Source organism: Carassius auratus, chromosome 50, assembly GCF_003368295.1.
Source record: "Carassius auratus strain Wakin chromosome 50, ASM336829v1, whole genome shotgun sequence".
NCBI classification, from domain to species: domain Eukaryota; kingdom Metazoa; phylum Chordata; class Actinopteri; order Cypriniformes; family Cyprinidae; genus Carassius; species Carassius auratus.
The window spans coordinates 11,223,511-11,245,900 of record NC_039292.1 but is presented as its reverse complement, the minus strand read 5'-3'; the positions used below and the strand labels follow the sequence as shown (position 1 = coordinate 11,245,900).

Sequence of the window (22,390 nt, the reverse complement as noted above, 5' to 3'; positions counted from 1 at the left end):
GAAAAATATGAAGACAGGTTTATACAGTATTTACTTTGGTCATAAAAGTCTACAATTAATAAAACCACACTTCAAATTCTTGTTCACACTTTCTTTGTCAAGGTTTTAACAGGTTTGAATGAGCATATAGTAACTTTTCAGGCAACCGATCGCATTATAGAGTCCAATAACGAAGCTATTGTATCTCTTAAAAATTCGGTCATACAATTACAAATATGAATAAAAGTTCATGCATAACAATGGTCCCATGTAAAAAAAAAAAAGGCATTAAGGTTCCCAATATCAGCACTAGTCGGAAGAGAGAATTCCCAAATGGGGACGTTTTATTGCTGTAATCTATACTACTTCATCTGACACAACTATCAGTGCAGCTTGAATAGGAGACCAAAATGTCTCACGTTTGAAAACAAAAGTGCTAATTTAACCAACTGCATTCACTCTGCATCCTTTGACAAAAACAACTACACATAATGACAGTACAAGCATGATAAACATATAAAACCACTTTTTGTCAACTGAATGTTTCATTTAAGCTTTCTTGCTATGCAAAATACAAAACAAACTGTAGCACTGACATAAAGACCTTAGTCTCTATACATGCTTTCACATGGCCAAGCTGCCTGTTTTCAAATTAAAACATGAATGAAATAATTATTGATAATTTAATGCTAATTAAACAATTAATGATCATCTTCATATTCAAAAAATTCACACATTTTTCACAAATCAGTGCTAGACTGAATTTGAACATAAACCATATAGTTTATCACCCTAATGCTAATGAGCTATAGTACAACACAGGCCCAATTTATCTTATTTTCTTTACACTGATGGTTTTCAGGTTTGGCTGAAATGTGTCCACAAAGAATATTTTACAAAAACATTTCAAAACAAAATCGTTCATATCTGATCCATTATCTTTTGACATACTCATCTCGATTATCACCACACAGCAATGGAAACATTTCATATTGTGACTCTACCACAGAGTGAACCCACTTAATCTCTCAAATTGCATAATTCCTCTGTTCCATCTTGACTTTAAAGGCTTGGAAACACGAACCTTCATTCATTCTTGAGCCTGATAGTCCAGCTCTTTGCAGGGGCTCATGTGATATTTTATACCAGCAGAGTATTTCTGGCTGTCGCAGATACACAGCGAGTTACAGCAGAGCACATTTAAAGATGCTGTGCTTTCTGGAGCGCTTCTCTGAAATCTTCACAGGCCCCCCAACATCTGCTTGACCACCATCATTCTAGTCAGTAGAAAAATAGAAACATTTCAAATCTGCTTTGTTAAAACATGTTAAAAATAATTTATTACGATAATTATATTAGGGTTGGCAAAAAATTTAGTTGCAATCAAAATTTCTCAACCCCTCAGAGACTGCAGTACTTTACAAATACAAGCTTTTCTGAAGATCCAGGATAAAATAAAAATTGAATCTATAACTCACTGGCATATTAAAAGTGATATTGTCAACATATAATGTAATATTTTTTAGTTATACGATTTTTTAATAATACGGCTATGTCATAATTATTCAACCCCTATCCAACATTGCTGTTTTTCATTGCATTGTGTATATTTGCTTGGTGGGGAATAAAACACTCTCAAAACATAATTGAGCTTTTAGAAACTCTATTAAAAACAGAATTAGTTTGAGCTGTTACACATACAGTTAGCCCATGCATGTGTGTTGAAGTTGAGTAGCAAAAATGTCAACAGAGATCTCATGAAAGCTAAAGAGAATAAATATTGTATTACGTTAGAAAGGCTAAAGCTATATGAAGATTTCCAAGACATTGAAAGTTCCTAGAGACACAGTTCTCATCCTAATTCCTTGAAGTGTGTTTTACCAGAAAACCTTTGAGGTTGTTGAAGAAAAAGCACAATATCATAAAATGTTTAATCAGAGCAACTGAGAAAAACCTGCAATGTACAGCCAAAGACTTGCAAGATGACCCGATGAAAGGAGGTAACCCATTTCAATGCAGTGTGTAAGAAGAACACTAGACAAGTATGGCCTTCATGTTCAGACATTTTGATGAATACCACTTGTTACGAGGTCCGACAAAAGCTGCACTACCACAGCCAATTTTCGACCCGCACAATTCAACTAAACACACGGGGATTTATTTCAATCATAGAGCACCTTAACCCCCGCCCTAATAAGATGCCCGGAGTCTCATCTCCCACTTCATTAATTAAATGATATAATAAGCCATCGAAACCAAGAAGTATAATAAGAAAAGGATTTATTAATTACATAAACTTAGGAGACAAACAAAAGAATAAGCCAATTACCTCAGGAGGGGGAAAAGCCAAAATAATAAACCAAACTCAAAAATCTACCGCATTACACCTCTTTCCTTCTCAAAATAAAGCGGTATGTCTCCTACAAAACAAGCAAAGCTCATAAGCAGAAGAACAACATCTCCATTGTCAAATTTGGAGGTGGAAAAGTCCTGTTATGGGGTTTGTTTACTGTAGAAGGAAGTGGAAACCATGACTGTATGAAGGACATCATGGATTCTTTGAAGTATCAGGCCATTTTGATAAGAACTGTGATGCCTTTGGTGCAAATACTGAAGCTGATGATCAATGGACTTTCCTGCAGGACAGTCATCCCAAAGTACACATCCAAATCTACTACTGCTTGGTTCAGGGATCAGTCATAGAATGTACTTGAGCGACCTGTTCAGTCTCCAGAATAAATTCTCATTGCAAATATCTGGTTTGAAGAAAGCAGTGGCAATGTGAAAACCAAAGATTATCAGTTATCTGGAAGCTTTTTCAGGCGAGGAATGGGCCAAGACTGTAGTAGAGAGGTGACAGCAGCTTCTAAAAACTTCAAGACAGCATTTATTTATTGATTTTAAAGAACAAAAGATTCTGCACAAAGGGGTTTGAATAATTTTGAATATGAATGTTTTGAGCCAATTTGAATTTTATCATGATTCATCAGTGTTCCGTTCTCAGAATCACTCAAAAGTGTATTAACAAACTTTCTCTAATACTTTACTGATGCCTTTGTTGAATTGATTTCGTAAAATGTTGTTCTCTACAGCAAAATGTCTTGCAGGTCAAGGGGGTTGAATAATTTTGATTGCAACTGTATATAATAATATAAAATAAAATAAAAGTAATACTCCGACTTGTACTTAACTGCTGAACTGATATCAAAATAAATGCAATTATAATTCTTTTTTTACCTGCATTAGTGACTGTTCGTGATAATGTGTTTCATTGTAACAATTATCAATGTTTAAAATAATTGTAAGCAATTTTAAATAATTGATGTACAATTAATGGTTAATGATATCACGTATTGCACTTTTTGTAACAGCTCAACTAATATCAAACTAAATGCAGTTTTAAAATTGTTATAAAATATGGATTTATGCAATTTTAAAATGTGATTTATTCTTACGATTTTTAAAAATTCTAATAATAATAAATTATATCTAGTAAAATAGATATTTTTTACAAAAAAAAAAACCTTACAAAAACACTCACCATTTTTATGTTAGGTTGAGCCATAATGTCTCTAGCAAGTGTGAAAAAGGCCTCTTCGACATTTATACTGGTTTTTGCACTTGTTTCCAAAAACTTGATCCCGTAATCAATTGCCAACTGGACAAAAAGGCAAAAAATTAAAACAGTTATTAACAAAAAAACTACCAAAAATAAAAAAAAAGTAAAGTAAAATACAAAATATATAATAAAAAATTACATCCAATCTCACTCAAAATAATGTATATCTGATTCGAAATAACATACTTATAATAAACAGGTAATGTTACAAGAATGGCATTTTAAAATAAAATGCATTTTCTTTATTCTTCATTTTAATAGATAATAGTTATTTGTATGAAAAACTGTAAGCTTGTAGGACTTGAGAGGCCTCACTTTCTCTCCTCTCTCTTTGGACACCTGTCTCCTGTCGTTCATGTCACATTTGTTTCCGAGGATCATCTTCTCTACATCAGATGATGCATGCTGAAATTAGTCATTGAGAAGTTCTCAAACAAATGTATCAAATAAACAATAAATTATATTTTATATAAATTTACACAGTGGCTAGCAAACCTATAATTCATTGACCCCCTAATATGGACACCCCCCCCCCCCCAACCTGGACCAAATGATCTAAATGATGATACTTTATCAATTCAACATGTTGCCAGACACACATATTCCTCCTCAATGTTACCTCCTCGATGTTGCGGATCCAGTTTTTAATGTTCTGAAATGACTTTTCGCTGGTGATGTCATATACCAACATAATGCCCTGAAAACAAGCCAAGCAGAAATACGTATGTGAAAATATATGAAAAATGCATTTTCAGCGATCTACACTTACACAGACATGAGTAGTAACCAATGGTGTTTTACCATAGCGCCTCTGTAGTACGCCGTGGTGATCGTCCTAAATTTTTCATGCCCTGCTGTGTCCCTGTAAAACAATCAGACAGTCACACACAAACACGTTCCTTCCTTCCTTTGTCACCCCGCTCAGCCTTACCACTTCACATTCTTTTACAGAGATTAATTAAATTAAACATCCTTAGAGGTACGGATGTACAGCCTGTCCATGACACAACTGTCTGCATGTCTCATCCTTCATAAGTCACCTAACTGAACAGGAAGACCAGCCACAGTGTGTGACGTCATTTCCGTCATATTAGCAAAAACTTATATGTAGGCTATTAGGCCTATCAGTTAAGGTATGCATAAGCTCTGGTAAGTGGCTAATTTTCGAAATTTGACTGAAAGGCTGGTGGTATGATAAGATAACAGGTTAATGGGCTTGTGATATGCTATGTTAATAACAGGTTACTGGTATGCTAAGCTAGCAGGTTAACTGATGAGTAATACACAGAGCTTGTCTGCTAACTGTTAATTTGCTAGCTGATTGGAAAACAGAATGAAAAATGTCAATTTTACCATTTATAATTATGTGTGGTTATATATTTGACACATTACTTATAAGATTTTGAAAATCAATGTTTTATTCTGGTACCTGTGTTTAGGCTACAAGATTTAACTGATATATAGGTATAAGCATTTAAGGAGGCCTTAAAGTGGTTTGAAGATTTTTGAAGTCAAATCATGGGGTTATTTTCATTTTTTTTGGATGAACTATCCCTTTAATATAAATTTAAACTAAGTGGATAAGTGCTGGTCATATAATTAGAATATCATCAAAAAGTTTATTTATTTCATTAATTCCATTCAAAACGTGAAACTTGTATATTATATTAATTCATTAGATACAGACTAAAATATTTCAAATGTTTATTTCTTTTAATTTTGATTAGGGGTGCTCCGATCACGATCGGCCGATCGTTATGCGCATCTCGTCAGTAAAGCCGGTTTTCTAATCAGCGGTTAATTCCATCAGGTGCGTGATTTCACATAGAGCAGCTGTTACTACAGAGAGCATTAACGATCGGCGATCGTGATCGGAGCACCCCTAATTTTGATGATTGTAACTGACAACTAAGGAAAATCCCAAATTCAGTATCTCAGAAAATTAGAATATAAATTAAGACCAATACAAAGAAAGGATTTTAAGAAAATCTTGGCAAACTAAAATGTAGAAAAATGAAAAGTATGAGCATGTATAGCACTCACTACCTAGTTGGGGCTCCTTTTGCCTGAATTACTGCAGCAATGATAAATGAATACTGGAAAATGAAATCTGCATCTCCATAAAGTTGGTCAGTAGCAGGAAGCATGACGTGCTCTAAAACTTCCTGGTATACGGATGTGTTGACCTTGGACCTCAGACAACACAGTGGACCAACACCAGCAGATGACATGGTACCGCAAACAATCGCTGACTGTGGAAACTTTACACTGGACCTCAAGCAACGTGGATTGTGTGGCTCTCCTCTCTTCTTCCAGACTTTGGGATCCTGATTTCCAAAGGAAATGCAAAATTTACTTTCATCAGAGAACATAACTTTGGACTACTCAGCAGCAGTCCAGTCCTTTTTGAAGTGAGACACTTCTGACGCTGTCTGTTGTTCAAGAGTGGCTTGACACAAGGAATGCTACAGCTGAAACCCATGTCTTGCATACGTCTGTGCGTAGTGGTTCTTGAAGCACTGACTCCAGCTGCAGTCCACTCTTTGTGAATCTCCACCACATTTTTGAATGGGTTTTGTTTCACATTCCTCTCCAGGGTGCGGTTATCTCTATTGCTTGTACACTTTTTCCTATCACATCTTTTCCTTCCCTTCCCCTATTAATGTGCTTGGACACAGAGCTCTGTGAGCAGCCATCCTCTTTTGCAATGACCTTTGGTCGTCTTTTGGAAAATGTCAAGTCAGCTTCATCAATGTCTTCTCCATGATTGTGTAGCATAAAGAATTAGACTGAGAGACCATTAAAATGTTTTGCAGGTGTTTTGAGTTAATTAAGTGATTAGCGTGTGGCACCAGTTGTCTTCAATATTGAACCTTTTCACAATATTCCAATTTTCTGAGATACTGAATTTGGGATTTTCCTTAGTTGTCATTTGTAAACATCAAGATTACAAGAAATAGACATCTGAAATATATCAGTCTGTGTGTAATGAATAAATATAATATACAAGTTTCACTTTTTGAATGGAATAAATGAAATAAATCAACTTTTTGATGATATTCTAATTATATGACCAGCACCTTAATTGCAAATAATATGTAGTCAAGAACCTGAAACCATTACATTCACTTAAGTAAATTCTTTTAAAGTATAATATCGTGTACTTCTTTTTTTAAAAGGTTATTCTCATTCTAGAGAGCATTTTATTGGACAAAAATATCTATATTTGCATGCAAGATTAATTAAGTGTGTGTTTATGCTAGAGGTTTCTTCTCTAATAGCTTCAAAGCTAACTGTTTGTAGCAATTAACTCTGATTAAGAGCAAAAGCTTTGTGTTCACTATATTCAGAAATTCTGTTTAGGTTGTAAATAACACACCAACAGTTTGCACAGCTTTAAATACGCCTGAAGATAAAGTGTAAATGACAATATAATTAAATGTATATGAAATGGAACTTAGAGCTGCTTATTCATGACCAACAAATGGCTCACCATATCTGCAGCTTGATTTTCTTCCCATTGAGCTCAATAGTTCTGACTTTGAAATCAATTCCTGGCAACAGAGAAAAAGAGAAACAATCAATGTTGCACTGCAGTGGATAGGTTCCTGGGATTAAACTGCTCCTCTTGCTGGATAGTGGACAAAATTTTTGTTTTTGTTTTTTTGTATTCCAGCTAGTCTCACACAAATGCTATGTGCCAAGCAACAATAAACTCAACGTGTGTGTGTGTTTGTGTGTGTGTGTGTGTGTGTGTGTGTGTGTGTGTGTGTGTGGGACATACTTGTCCACACATCACTTTAACTTTCACTTATTACACTTTCAATATTGATGGTGTGGAGAGATGATAATATTTCTAATAAAGAACTGAAAGATCAGTCTTTTAAGATAATGTATGACACAAAAAGTGGCATCCAGTGGAAATTTAGAGAAATTAATAATAAAAAATGTCTTACACAACTAGTCAAATGAGTTGCTCTGTGGTGAGGTTTTCCTGTGGAAAAATGTCTAATGCTACAACAATATACCTGGACCTTAAGTGGACCAATATATACAGCACCTGAAAGCAGAAAAAATAAGCTTTCCATTGATGTATGGTTTATTAGGATCTGACAATATTTGCCCGAGATACAACTATTTGAAAATCTGGAATCTGAGGGTGCAAAATAATCGAAATACTGAAAAAAATTTATTTGAAGTTGATTTGAAGAAATGCATCTTACTAATCAAAAATTAAGTTTAGACAAACTTACAGTAGATAATTTGCTAAATATCTTCATGAAACATGATCTTTACTTAATATCCTAATGATTTTTGGCATAAAAGTAAAATTGATCATTTTTGACCCATACAATGTTTTTTGTCTACAAATATACCCCAGTGACATAAGGCTGGTTTTGTGCTCCATAGTCACATATTAGTTGTACATAGCCATCCACAACACTCTAGTATCGTGATGGTGAGTTTTGATTGAGTGATCACTATTCACATTTTCTTCAGATAATGTAGTGTCAATCAATGACACAAATGTTTAATACATTTACATTCAGTAATTTAACAGAAGTTTTTAGCTACAGCTATGAGGAACATAATTTATCAAGCAGATTAGTTAAGCAATATCACAACCCTCAGAGAAGTGAGGGGAAGTGCAGAAAGTCTACAACCAGGGTCCTGGATATCCTGGCACAAGAAAACAGATGCAAATCAAAAGCTCGGCTGCATTGGCGGAAAAATGCTGAGATGGGCTGAGCAAATGCAAAGTATGGCAAGCCTTTGTAACATTTAATCTATAAGCTGTACTACACTGTAAAAAAAAAATCCAACTTAGTTTGTATTACAATATTACAATATTCAACATTAAAAAAGTTGAGATAACACAGAAATGTAAGTTAAATAGAAATTAAGATCAATTTGTTACACCAAATTAATGTTTCAAGTTAGAACAACTAACAACTTTAAGTTGGTTATTAGTATTGCCCACAAAGACTTATGAGCATGCGCAGTTCGATCGCCTTTTTATAAACAACGCCATATTAATTTCTGGTAAGTGTAGTTCTATGTGTTTCAATTCACGATATGATTTAAATGAAGTTTGTTCACAATATGCGCTTTTGTACAACATAGGTGGCTGCAAGTTAGGCAGTTAAATTTTCCCGCCTGGTCTTATTGTTGCCTCAGGTCAGACATTGCCTATTTTTTTCTGCCTGACAGTGTAAGTTAATCTCTCCTGTAGGTGGTGTTTTCTATATAATATTTACCATAAGAGTTGAAATATGTTTGTTCAAAATATGCGCTTTTTTACGCCATTTTAGAATTACCTGGGACGGCGCCCAGTTAACAGTGATCTGAATGGTATTCGTTCAAAATATGTGCTTCTGTACAACTGTTTAGGTGGCTCCAAACTGGTCAGTTCAACCTCCCCTGCTTCGTCTTCGAGAAGTCTTTAAGTCATTCGTTGGCTTTTTTCCCCGACAGTATCATGACTTAGGTAAGCACTGTTTTATATATATTAAGTAAAATTATTTAACCTGTTAGCCAGCACCCCCGATTGTGGGACTCACAGCTGAAAGTCCTCTACCAAACTTATAATTGTAACAGTTTCCTACTTCAGTGTGTTACAAACATAATTTTGGTGTCTTTGGAAAGAAGACCCTTTGTGCTTTACTTTTTATCAACTAGATTTGATAATGCTCAAAAATATTAAAAGTTATAGACACTGAACTGCCTTGAATTTTTTTTTTTTTTTTTTTTTTACCACACTTAAATGTTTTTTTATTTGATATGAAAATACATGAAATTATACCTGGAGCAATCTAGAAAAGTAATGGGTTGAAAGTCACATGTCTCATGAGTTTCTATTTCAAATCTGAATAAGATATCATGAAAAATGAGACTGCAAATATTTGTATGAGACTATGTCTACACTGCCCACCCCCCAAATATAAACATATTTACCAACAGTATTGAAGGCTTCTACAAACTATTTAGTCAGTAAAAATACCACTGCATAGTTTTTTTTTTCATTATAAAACACTAGACAGAAACTTAGACATCATATAAGTGATTTATTTGAGCACTAGAAAAATACAATAAGAATAATTTGAGTAAGAAAAATAAGAATAACAAGAAAAAAAAAAGATTTAACTTTGTTTGCCAGTTCCAGAAAATCCTGAGATTGCTAGAAATGCAGCATTTACTATGAATTACAATGCAAATAAGCGCTGATGGCCACTTATACAGATGGTAATAACACAAATGTGCCAAAGTAAATAATCCACTCTCTCTATTCTTATAGACGTGTTCACTTTGATAGCCGTGATCATAGATACAGATGGTTGGTCTGGGAACGCCCCCGGGAACCCCCCGTCACTTGACGTGAATTTAGCCCGTGGGGGGAAAACATTGCCATGGCGCCAATTGAAATACACGGGAAAATCATGCCAGAAGAGTTGTTGTGTTGTTTTCTGTACCTCCAATAAACTAACAAATTATGAATTGAAGTTCTACATCCTTCCTTATAAACATACAGAATTGGAAAGGAGGACAAAATGGCTACAAGCAACAAATTGTGAGGATGATCAAGGGAAGTTGTGGAATCACAAGACTAAGCATGTGTATGTGTGCAGTCGGCATTTCATCACAGGCAGGCTACGTTAACATTGTGTTCATTATTAACTTTATCTAAACTGTGTAAGGTTCTTTTAGAAAGTGGCCAGCATATATAATTAGCCTTATCATTCTACCTGAAGCAAAACTATGTAACGTTAGCCTAGTGTGGAACTTTAACTCGTATGAAAGTGCATCTGCAAAGAGGTGTAGTCTACGTGATACGCAGTATTCCCACTAGAAAAGGCCAAGGATAAAAAGCGTGAGGATACGTAACAAATCAAGAACGAGTCAGTCTATTGTTTGTTATCTGGCTCGACTCGGTTTGCATTTTCAGTTCTCTCTTCACAGCAGTTCAGTCAGTGTACTGTTTGAGTACATGAATTACTCCGGGATATTGGTTTGTTTGAACTCAGAGGGAGTGTCAGCCACATTAAAAAAGTTAACAGCTTAAGTAATTTAAAAATTAATGCTTATTGGAGATGCGAACCGTTTCAAACGATTCAGTTCGATTTGGTGAACTGGTTCAACCAGTTCACTAAGAAGAACCGGTTAAATTGAACGATTTGTTCGCGAATCTGATATCACTATCATTCAAACGAATTTAAATTTGTGATTTAAATTGCTGTTCTACAAAAAAAAAAAATAATCATAATGATGAAATAAAAAAAAATTGTGATTCTATAATAAATTAATTCACTCATATTGGATTGAGAGTTTTGTGCTGAACTTTAAACTGCTTGAGTAAAACTTAAAGTTCTGAAGCTGCACTGTAAAAAAATATATAATAATAATATGAGAGCTCAAAAACCTTCGGCAGCTGGTTGCCTTAAACTTAAGTTTTGTCATGTTTTTTTTTTAAAGCAACTTCAACTATCAGGTTTTGTAAACTTATGGAGTTTTTATCATTTAAAAATATATTTCTAGTCAACTAAACACAAAATTGGAAGTTTAACTAAAAGTTCACTTAACTTAATATTAGTGGTGGGCGTGCTGCGTTAACGCAAGACTCTTATCGGGCGCTAAAAAAAATATCGCCGTTAATCTATTCTCAAAGTTGGGTTGGGAGCTGGGTCTATACTAAGCGAGCTATGATGACTTTCACCTTGATATTTTATATAACCGACTGGCTGAAGCCAGCCTAACGGACAGCGACACTGAACCGTGCTCTCTTCTGCGAAGTTCTCCTCGAAGTCCCTCCTGCACCGGAACGAACAAATACAAATCGCAGTTTGAAACAAACAACAAGATGTGAAAGAGCTTAATTCAGTACTTGCGGTGTTCTGGTGTTCAGGGTTCACGCAGAGAAAGGCGTCTCGAGACGCAAAAAATAAGTGTTTTCAAGTGTTTTGATCAAAACACTTGAACATCGAATTTGCTTATTTTTGCTCTAGTGCCGACAAATACATACGAAATATGTCAAAATATCCACCTTGGAAATTATGCTCGAAAAAACAGTCAGTTATTTCTTAAGTGAAAGTAAACAGTTGAGGAAAAAAATGGGATGTGTATTAAATTGGATGTGTTCATCATCTCTTAAAGTGACCGCGCCTAATTTAGCTACTGGCTGCTGTAATGTTAATCCAAGAAAATGAAAATCACTCACTGCTCTTGACTACTTTGTAGTTTTAACAGTCAAACCAAAAATTATTCAGACACCAGATATATTTTTTGATATATATAGCAAAACTGTAATAATGTGAGAAATGTTAAAGGTGTCTGAATAAATGTAGGTTTCATTGTATATTTCATTTTTACATTGAAGACTATCCAGTGCTTTTTTACATTTAATTATTTAGTTTCTGTAACTTGACACCTACAAACTTGAAAAAACCTTAAACATTGTGTAAATAGCACAAATAAATAAAAATAAATGAACATACAAATTAGACAATTTCAAACAGGGCCCACTGGTACAACCTTCACCGGGTCCCCGCTTGTGCAATGTGGAATTAGTTTACAGCTTTTTCAAGCAGTTTGTGATGCATTTTGGAAACAGGAGATGTACATTTCTAATGCACCATCTAGCTTGATAAACCTCTCTCAAAGACTTACTGTTTGTCAGTTTTATTTGGGTAACACACATATTCTGAATGCCGTCGGCAGAATTCGAATGAGCCATTTTAAAATAGATTAATCTAGATTAATCTAGATTAATTTCAAGATCACAGTGAGATTAATCTAGATTAAAAAATTAATCTATGCCCACCTCTACTTAATATATTATGTTGATTTAACATGCACAAAAGTTTGTACAACTAATTGACCTTTAAGTTGAGTAAACTCAAAAATCTGCTGAAGCTGGTTGCCTTAGTCATATGTTTCCTCCCCGTTTTAAAATAATAAAAACTTGGGAGGAGTTTTCCTTTTCACCAAGCACCAGGACATGTGGATTCTGGCTTGTCTCATGATTCAAGTACAGCAATAATTAGTGCCAACCTTAAAATAATAATAAAAAGAAAAGTTCAGTTAACATGCATTGTGGTGATATTTCATTGATACACTCACTTTACAAATGATTAAATTTAAATGAGTTAAAAACTATAGCGAATTTAAATTGGTTAAAGTGATAATTCACCCAAAAATGAAAATTCTGTCTTTTTTTTTTTCAAAATATCTTCTTGGAACGATTTTTATTGTACAACGTGTGTCTTATACAAAATAAATAAAGGTGACTTGACTACACAGGGCATTGTGATTTTAAGTTTTGCTTCTACTTACAGGATGAATGTCAATGAAAGACCGATTCATTTCCATGTATGATGTGCACACCATTTTTCCATTTGTGTGGTATGGTCCAGATGGCAGGAAGGGTTTTAAAGACAATTTCTGCACAAAGGCCTTTAAATGACAAAAGTACAGAGAAAGCACAAGTTAAAAAAAAAGAACTAAGCTTAAAGTTTACGTTTTTACAGTCTTTGTGAGGATCTACTATCAACCGCACTAAGAGACAGACTAAACCAGTTTTCACTCCCTCCAGAAAATTTGTGGCAATATTTGCAGCCAATCTGAGTAAATTTTACCACCCTTTACCCTTTAACTGATTTGGACTTGTAGGAAGGAACAAAAGTACACTGTAAATGAAAGGAAACTTAGTTGGACGGAATGCAGCAATACACTTATTTAACCTCATTTGTCTTTTTTCATAATTTTTGGAAGTCATAGGTCTAAGTAAAATTGAAAACTTATGTATCATTAATTTAAATAGGTTACCTACCTTGAAATGTTTCGGTTAACAGGCAGAAATTTTATTGTTGCAATTTTTTCTTCACGAAAAAGTGAATCAATCTAGCTTCATAAGAGAAATTGCTGTAATTATAGGGTATTCTAATAGATGCTTAACAATATTCAATATGAATAAACCATTAAAACACTTTTACTGTACAATTAATTAGGGCTGGTGCGCTAAGACGGCTATGACTTCTGTTTTACGCTCCCCTCTTAAAGGTTGTTTGTAGGAGTAACGTTATGTAAATTTGGGGCACTGGTATAAATTTTCGCTTAAAGAGCGGATTGCCTCATGACTGTGCGCTTTTCTTTCGTCTGGGTTTTGGACATTTATAACAGAAAATTGCAGGTTCATTCAATAGTGATGGGAAGTTCGACGTAATGATGTCGTCGGCGATAACGTAATGGTGTCATGTCAATCAAACATTCAAATATATAAAGTCATTAATCATAACTTTAGTCAGTTAAAAGCCTCATAATCATGAAAAGTTAACAATTAAGTTTTGCAACAACGCAACCAAATACAGTAACAGCAATAATGTGGAAAGATTTAAGTCTTGAAGATATAAAGTAAATAAATTAGGTGTCAACAGCGCAGCTGTTTTGTAATGTATTAATGCTGGCAAACAAACAGGAATAGCATTCATTTACAATCGATCTGATTCTCTGGGGGAAACAAACGGACTAAAGGGAATAAACTTTTTTAACGTATAAAAAAATAATAATTAACGTATCAGACACATTACTTAATATTATAACAGTTATATACATCATATGATTATATTAACAATTACTTACCCTTCATAATCATGCAGGCTGCCGCTGATGTCTGTGCTGAGTCGCTGACTGGACCGTTAAAATTTGAACGGAGTGAAGCGGGAAACATATTTATTCCAACAGTTGGTTTATAACTAAAAATAACCCAACGGCGAAAAAAAAATGACCAAACAAATTTTAACATAACCCAACACATTGACCCAATATGTGTAACCCAGCGGTTAGGTTAAAAAAAACAACCCAATGTTTTTTACTGTGTAATAAATAAATACTGGTATCTAATAAATAAGTACTAGTATCTAATTAATAAATACCTAATAAATAAGTACTAGTACCTAATAAATAAGTACTAGTACCTAATAAATAAGTACTAGTATCTAATGAATAAGTACAAGTACCTAATAAATAAGCACTAGTATCTAATGAATAAGTACAAGTATCTAATGATTAAGTACTAGTAACTTTACAAAAGATACTAGTGCCAAAAGAATAAGCACTAGTACCTAAAAAATAAGCACTAGTAGTTAATAAATAAGTACTAGTACTTAATGGAAAAGATACTAGTATCTAAAAAATAAGTACTAGTAACTTGAAAAAAAGATACTAGAACAACTTATAGATTAAATGTTACAAAGGCTTTCCACTGGCAGAGGAGAAGGAAAAACCAACAAAGGAAATGACTAAAGTCTCTGTGCAGGTAGACGAAAGACAAGTGTGCAATGTTCACACATACAGCAAAATCATTTTCTTAAGCCAAATTTTGTCTAAAAATCTTTAAAGCGAAATAAATGTACTTGAGAGTATGTATATATATATATATATATATATATATATATATATATATATATATATGTGTGTGTGTGTGTGTGTGTGTGTGTGTGTGTGTGTGTGTGCGTGTATCTGTATACACAGACAGATATATATATATATATATATTTAAAATATATAAAGAAATTATCTAGACAGAGATATTTGTTTAAATATGTCTACATAAGCAAGCTGAGTCTATCATAGGCCTGTGCATTTCAAAACAAATCCAGATGTTTTAATGTAACACGTAATCACATGATTTATTAAAACACACACACAGGTGCTTTTTAAACCTACTTTACCAATGCAAATGTAACTAGAAACGTCATTATTACAGCTTTACTGTATCTGAGCACTATTGTCCTGCAGATAACGGGACACCATCCAGTCCCTTCTACCAGATCACCGGTGAACTGACCGATTGTTGAGATGAGGGTGGTGTTAAACGCATCCTCGCTGAATCTGAACAGCAGACATGTCTTTCCCACTCCACTGTCTCCTATTAGCGAGAGTTTGAAGAGGTAATCATAAGTCTTCGCCATTTGTTCAAGGCATTGACACACAAGTCATAGGGGCTCTGTCCGAAATCGAATACTTCCCTACTATATAGTATGCAAAAACAGTACGCGAGCAGAGAAGTATGTACGAAATCATAGAATTCGAAAAACAGTAGGTGAAAAGTACACTAATGACCTACTACTTCCGGAAAGATTCCGAAGTGCGCATATGATGTATGGCAAGCCTTTGTAATATTTAATCTATTAGCTGTCTATTAGTATCTTTTTTCATGTTACTAGTACTTATTTTTTAGACACTAGTATCTTTTCCATTAAGTACTAGTACTTATTCATTAGGTACTAGTCCTTATTCATTAACTACTAGTGCTTATTTTTTAGGAACTAGTGTTTATTCGTTAGGTACTAGTGTCTTTAGTAAAGTTACTAGTACTTATTCATTAGATACTAGTACTTAATCATTAGATACTAGTACTTGTTCCAGTAGTGACTAGTATTTAATTAAAATTTTGTGTTAACAAAAAAAAAAAGAACTAGTACTTATTTTTTAGTTACTAGTAACTTTTTAGACCAGAGATATCCTGAACTTAATAGATACTAGTACTTTTTAAACTTGCATTTTTGACCAGTATGGTAATTGTATGTTGAATATTAATGAGCCAGCAACATATAGGAGAGAGATTAAACAGGAAACTGAAACAAGGAGATGGATGTACTTTTTAGACGTTAGACGTTATTTACCAAGGGTGTCCATATTTTGGTGCTGCAGACACTGAATGTTTTTACATTATTATTCTCTACAGGGCACACTGGTGCTGCAGACACTGAATGTTTTACATTATTATTATTCTGTACAGGGCACACTGGTGCCTATAGACACTGAATGTTTTTACAATATTATTCTGTACAGGGCACACTGGTGCTGCAGACACTGAATGTTTTTACATTCATGTTCTGCACAGGGCACACTGGTGCTGCAGACACTGAATGTTATTACATTTATGTTCTGTACAGGGCACACTGGTGCTGCGGACACTGAATGTTTTTACCTTAATATTCTATACAGGGCACACTGGTGCTGCAGACACTGAATGTTTTTACATTCATGTTCTGTAAAGGGCACACTGGTGCTGCAGACCCTGAATGTTTTTACATTAATATTCTGTACAGGGCACACTGGTGCTACAGACACTGAATGTTTTTACATTCGTGTTCTGTAAAGGGCACACTGGTCCTGCAGACACTGAATGTTTTTTAATTAATATTCTGTACAGGGCACCCAAAATCCAAACCTGGTCGTTTTCAGACAAACAATATCAATAAAATTAATAATATTTATAGTTATTATTTCTAAATAAAAACTCTAAACAAAATAAGGAGTACTACTTTTGTAATAACACTATTTGATGATAATATACAAAACTGAGTTGCCTATGTAAGAATAAATATAATAATAAATATAGCCACAAAAAAAATGCACACTTCTTTACCCCTGGGAAGAATGTAAGGCATTGCAAATTTTTACCTATTTTAGCTATTTTTACTCAAATTAGGGTTTTGCGGGCACTAGTACTAGTTAGCTAATGAATAAGTACTAGTATCTAATGAATAAGTACTAGTGTCTATTTAATAGGTACTAGTATCTAATGAATGAATACTAGTATCTAAAAAATACATACTAGTACCAAATGAATAACTACTAGTACATAAAAATTAAGTACAAGTCACTAGTGGAATACATACTAGTCAACACTCAATAAGTAAATAATTATTAGTATTTAATCAATAAGTTCTAGTATCTAATGAATAAATACTAGTACCTAATAAAAAGTAATAGTATCTAATGAATAAGTACTAGTACATAATAAATAAGCACTAGTATCTAAATAATAAGTACTAGTATCTAATGATTAAAGCTGTGGTAGGGAACTTTTGACTCTCTAGCGGTTAATAAACAGAACTGCTTGCGTCTTGCGGAAGAACATCATAGCCGGAACTACTTCTCTCTGTTTATGTCTATGAAGAATCACAAAGGTACTGGGTTACTCCGCCGCGGTATCCCCGAAACAATCTAAAATAGTCAGAATATAAACACTTATTATAGGTGCACCCCAGTGATTCAGGACAAACCAAAAACACTGTTTGGAAAATGGATTCATGGTGTACTCACTTATTATATACATTTTTCTACATTTTGAACACAAACAAAGTTACGGACCGCAGCTCTGATTGGTTATTTTTTACCGGGAGCGATGGAGTTTCTGCAAATGGCAATAGGACCACTGGGAGGAGCCAGAGGAGCTTGATTTTTTCACAGATTATCTGTCTCATATTCTACTGTCAGGGCATAATGACAGGTTTAACAAATACGTAAAAAATATTTTTTTACAAAAGTTCCCTACAGCACCTTTAAGTACTAGTATCTAATGAATAAGTACTAGTAACTTTACAAAAGACACTAGTACCTAAAGAATAAGCACTAGTACCTAGTTAATGAATAAGTACTAGAATTTAATGTAAAAGATACTATTATCTAAAAAATAAGTACTAATAACTTGAAAAAAGATACTGGTACAGCTTATAGATTAAATGTTACAAAATCTCATGATGCCACAGAGTAGGAGTTGTCGTCGTTATATTTGAAAATGGCGGAAAGCAGAGACACGGTGTTCTGTCGATTTGTCCTACGCTGTCAGATTTTCCTACCTCCCACTAAAACGGAGTAGTACAATTCAACAACGAAAAATGCTACTATAAAGTTATGGTTTATTAACGTCTACACCTACCACAACCATAATCATATTCTTACAGTACTGCAAATACAGTAATTATGTGTTATTTCCGTGGTTGTAGCTAGAATGGATACAGTTACAGGAAACCAACAATAAATATAATATTCTACCAGTTAGATTGTGTTTTTATTAAAGGCTACACCTACCCCAACCCTAAACCTACCCGTACAGTAATGCAGATACATTAAATATTGTTGTTTAGCATGAGAAAAAGGACGCCATATTGATGTACGCGTGTGTAGTAAACTTGGGTAGGAAAAACTGACAGGGTAGGGTAAAATGTCAGGACAGAGGCTCTATTCAAGTGTAAGTTCTTTATAAAACAATTTTTTTTATTTTTTGTTTATTTTTTTGTGGTTAAATTGTATTTGTTTAACATCATATAAGTAAACGATTGCCTTGTTAAAAGTTTAAAAAATGTAAATTGAGGGTATCCTTTTCCAGCCAATTCAGAAAAAAATATAGTTTTATCATTATTATTACGGAATAGTCCAAGCTAATGTAAATCATCAACACTTGGTGTACAATTATTAGGCAAGTTGTATTTTTGAGGATTAATTTTTTTATTGTACAACTACAGTGCTCTTGGTCAATCCAAAATGTTAACAAACCCTCAAACCTGAACATTTAAGTAGTATAAGTGAAGTATTGGCGTTCTTAAGAGAATATCTACATCTACACAATTATTAGGCAACTATTAGTTCGCAGAATTAAGCAACTAAATGAAAATCAAAGATTTTCCCATCTCAGTTGTTTATTTTCAACTGTTGAAGTGAGAATAATAAACAAACTCAATTTACAAATAAACATTTCTGAAATTTCAAAAAGAAAACTCAGTGACCAATATAGCCACCCTTCTTTTCGATAACAGTCACAAGCCTTCCATTCACGGAGTCGGTCAGTTTCTTGATCTGGTCAGAATCAACTTTTTGTGCAGCCGCAACCACTGCCTCCCAGACACTGTCTAGAGAGGTGTACAATTACCATCACTGTAAATTTCCTGCTTAAGAAGGGCCCAAATTTCTCAATAGGGTTTAAGTCAGGTGAAGAAGGGGGTCAATGTCATTTGTTTTCCATCTTTAAGGCCTTTAGTGGCCAGCCACGCCGTGGAGTACTTTGATGCATTTGATGGAGCGTTGTCTCGCATAAAAATCAAAGTCTTCTTGAAAGATGCAGACTATTTCCTGTACCACTGCTTGAAGAAAGTGTCTTCTTAAAATTGGCAGTATGTCTGAGAGTTGATTTGAGTCCATTTTCAACCCGAAAAGGTCCAACTAGCTCATCTATAATAATACCTGCCCATACCAGTACCCCACTTCCACCTTGCTGGTGTCTGAGTTGAAGTGGAGCTCTGTGTCCATTACTGATCCAACCAAGGGCCCATCCATCTAGTCCATCAAGAGTCCCTCTAATCTCATCAGTCCACAAAACCTTTGAAAAATCTGTCTTCAGGTATTTCTTGGCCCATTCTTGACGTTTCAACTTATGTGTCTTGTTCAGAGGTGGTCAGGTTTCAGCCTTTCGTGCTTTGGCCATGTCTCTGAGAACTGAACACCTCATACTTCTTGACACTCCAGGTAGGTTGCAGTTGTGGAATATGGCAGAACTGGAGGATAATGGGTTCCTAATAGCTTCATGTTTGATTCTTCTCAAATCTTTGGTGGTTAATTTGAGTCTTTTCTTCTCTACACGTTTCTTGCGACCCTGTTGACTGACTATTTGCTACAAAATGTTTGATGGTGTGATCACGGCCCAATATCTTAGATATCCAAGAGTGCTGCATCCCTGTGAAAGATTTTAACCTGAGGAGAAGAATCTACCTAATAATTATGCACACCTTGATATAGGGTGTTGAACTCCTTAGGCCACACCCTCCCTCATTACACAAATACACATCACCTGATATGCATTAAATCCATTAAGCATTCAAGTTTATACAGCTTGGACTTGGAAATTATGGATAAAATTATGATATGGTCAAAATAATCACTTGCCTAATAATTGTGCACACAGTGTATCTAACACTGTTTTCTTTAATCAAAGACATTCGTTGTTAGCAGCTTAATGAGATGGTTACAAAACTACAGTAAACTAAAACATTTTTATTTCTCCTTTACCAGTGTTGATATTATGCAATATTTGTTGGTATCATAGCAAGCTGCTGTTAACAACTGTTAATAATTTACCTCAGCTTTTCCATGTAACATTAATAGGTTGACCATGGTTCATCACGTCTGTGTTGATTTTGCAGGGACTGATGAACACAACCGTGCTTTAATACAGTGGAGAGTGGCTAATGAAGCCCTCTTTACTGGAAAGAGAAATGCTGCAATTAAAGGTTTTGAGTAAGTGACGTTATACAAGACAAATGTAATATGTAAATTTATTCTAGTGTAGATTCAATGGAAAGTTAGGGGGGGGGGGGGTTACAGCAGCATCCTTGAAATGGTTTTCTGCCATGGATGAGGCGATAGGGGGAAGACCCTCCCTCCATCACACCACCCACCCTTATTGGCTCATCTGGCCCGGATGTTGCTGTTACCTCTCCATCCTCAGTGAGGTCAGAACGTGAAAGAGTAGGGAGGAAAAGGAAAGATTTTGAGGAGCTGAATGAGACATGGAGGAGAGGAAAGCTGAAAGAGAAAGAGATGCCATTGAAAGGGAGGAGAGGCGATAGAGAGATGGAGGAAAAGGAGGAAAGTAAAGAAAGAGAGTGACGAGAGCATGAGAAGAGACTAGAACAGGAGGCCACAGAAAGAGAAGAAAGAAGAAACCGAGAAATGAGAGAGAGAAAGAAAGGGAGACAAAAGAGAGAGGAAAGATTTTTTCAGCTGTTAGAAATAATTGCAAAAAATAAAGGAATCAAATAATACACATTCTCTTTGTTTTATTTGTTAGAAAGTTGTCATGCTGGTTTTGCCAGTTTTATTACAAAATACTTAATACCCAGGGATTTGCAGTAGCTAGATTGTCAGTTGTAAAGTGCTTAATATGTGACATTGAGTAATTAATATTTTTTAAGTGTTTTGTATGTGTATTTTGTAGCAGATTCCAGATGGTTTTTGAAACAAGTGCCCTACTGTAGAGAAATGCCCACACACTCCAGACACCGGTAAAATGTATTTGTTTTATTTTTGTGTATTTAACTTTTAAATGGATACAGAATACAAAGCTTAAAACAAAATCACATAATTTTGTCATAAAGTAGAATAATAGAGCTTAAAGCACCACCAAAAGGAAAAGTATTAAAAACATTTTTATTATAGTGTCATGTTGAGGAAAGAAAATTAACTTCAACAGCTTCAGTAAGGTAATTTTCACAGGTTTCTTAAAGATCTAAAGGGACTTTGATACTAGCAATGTCATTTGTAGGGCATCGCTAAATTCAATATATGTTCCTTTCAAAGGATGTGTACAAGATGAGGACTTTACACCTTGGGTAATTTTGGATTTGGATTTGAAGTAAATAATTTGTAATTAAGCTCAAGTATGTGATATGTAGTTAGAATGTTAAAGATTTGGTATACACATTCACACACAGCCTATACTAAGGCAGTGCCAGTGGTTGGTGGGTATCACCCACTGATCTATATATATATAACTGGATCGCTCATTGCCACTGTTGGGAACGTTACTTTAAAAAAGTAATTAGATATAGTTACTCACTACTTGTTCCAAAAAGTTAGTAACTGAATTACTCTATAATAAAAGTAACTAGTTACCAGGGAAAGTAACTATTTGCGTTACTTTAAAAAAAAAGTTGCTATATGTCAAAAATATATTTTTTAGCAGTTTTCACAAGTCAGTTAAAATGAGTAGAACAGACAGGTGTTCGTACATAACTTTCGATATTTATTGCACGTCAACAGTCAGCAAAAGTTTTATCCTGCACTTCAAGTGTTATCTTTGTAAGAAAAGTGGTTTTGGCCACTAGCTTTGTAGATGCGTGTGTATCATATTACATGTACACATTACATGGACATTCTTGCCTTTGACCACAATGAATTTAAAGTAGTGCTTATATCTCCACTTTGAAAATGCCAACTTTTCATCGGATTGCTCCT

At 34.5% G+C, this 22,390-nt stretch overlaps 1 protein-coding gene across 1 annotated transcript; it reads right to left on the bottom strand.

The window, feature by feature from the left end:
* Positions 1-16: 16 nt before the first annotated feature.
* LOC113067009 (ras-related protein Rab-8B-like) lies at positions 17-15,723 on the bottom strand. Its single transcript, XM_026239187.1, has 7 exons — positions 15,438-15,723; positions 7,092-7,152; positions 4,400-4,460; positions 4,218-4,295; positions 3,914-4,003; positions 3,521-3,637; positions 17-1,256 (listed from the first exon to the last, which is right to left on the bottom strand). The coding sequence occupies exons 1-7, from the start codon at positions 15,559-15,561 to the stop codon at positions 1,164-1,166; spliced, it is 624 nt and encodes a 207-aa protein (XP_026094972.1). The 5' UTR covers positions 15,562-15,723; the 3' UTR covers positions 17-1,163.
* Positions 15,724-22,390: the final 6,667 nt, after the last annotated feature.

Bases quoted from the DNA above. Each gene is read 5' to 3' on its own strand.
- LOC113067009 (XM_026239187.1), bottom strand. From the start codon at position 15,561: ATGGCGAAGACTTATGATTACCTCTTCAAACTCTCGCTAATAGGAGAC. The intron at 4,296-4,399 runs GTAAAACACCAT...GCTTGTTTTCAG, and splicing joins CGTACTACAGAGGCGCTATG to GGCATTATGTTGGTATATGA. The intron at 1,257-3,520 runs GTGAGTGTTTTT...TCTACTGACTAG, and splicing joins CTCAACCTAACATAAAAATG to AATGATGGTGGTCAAGCAGA.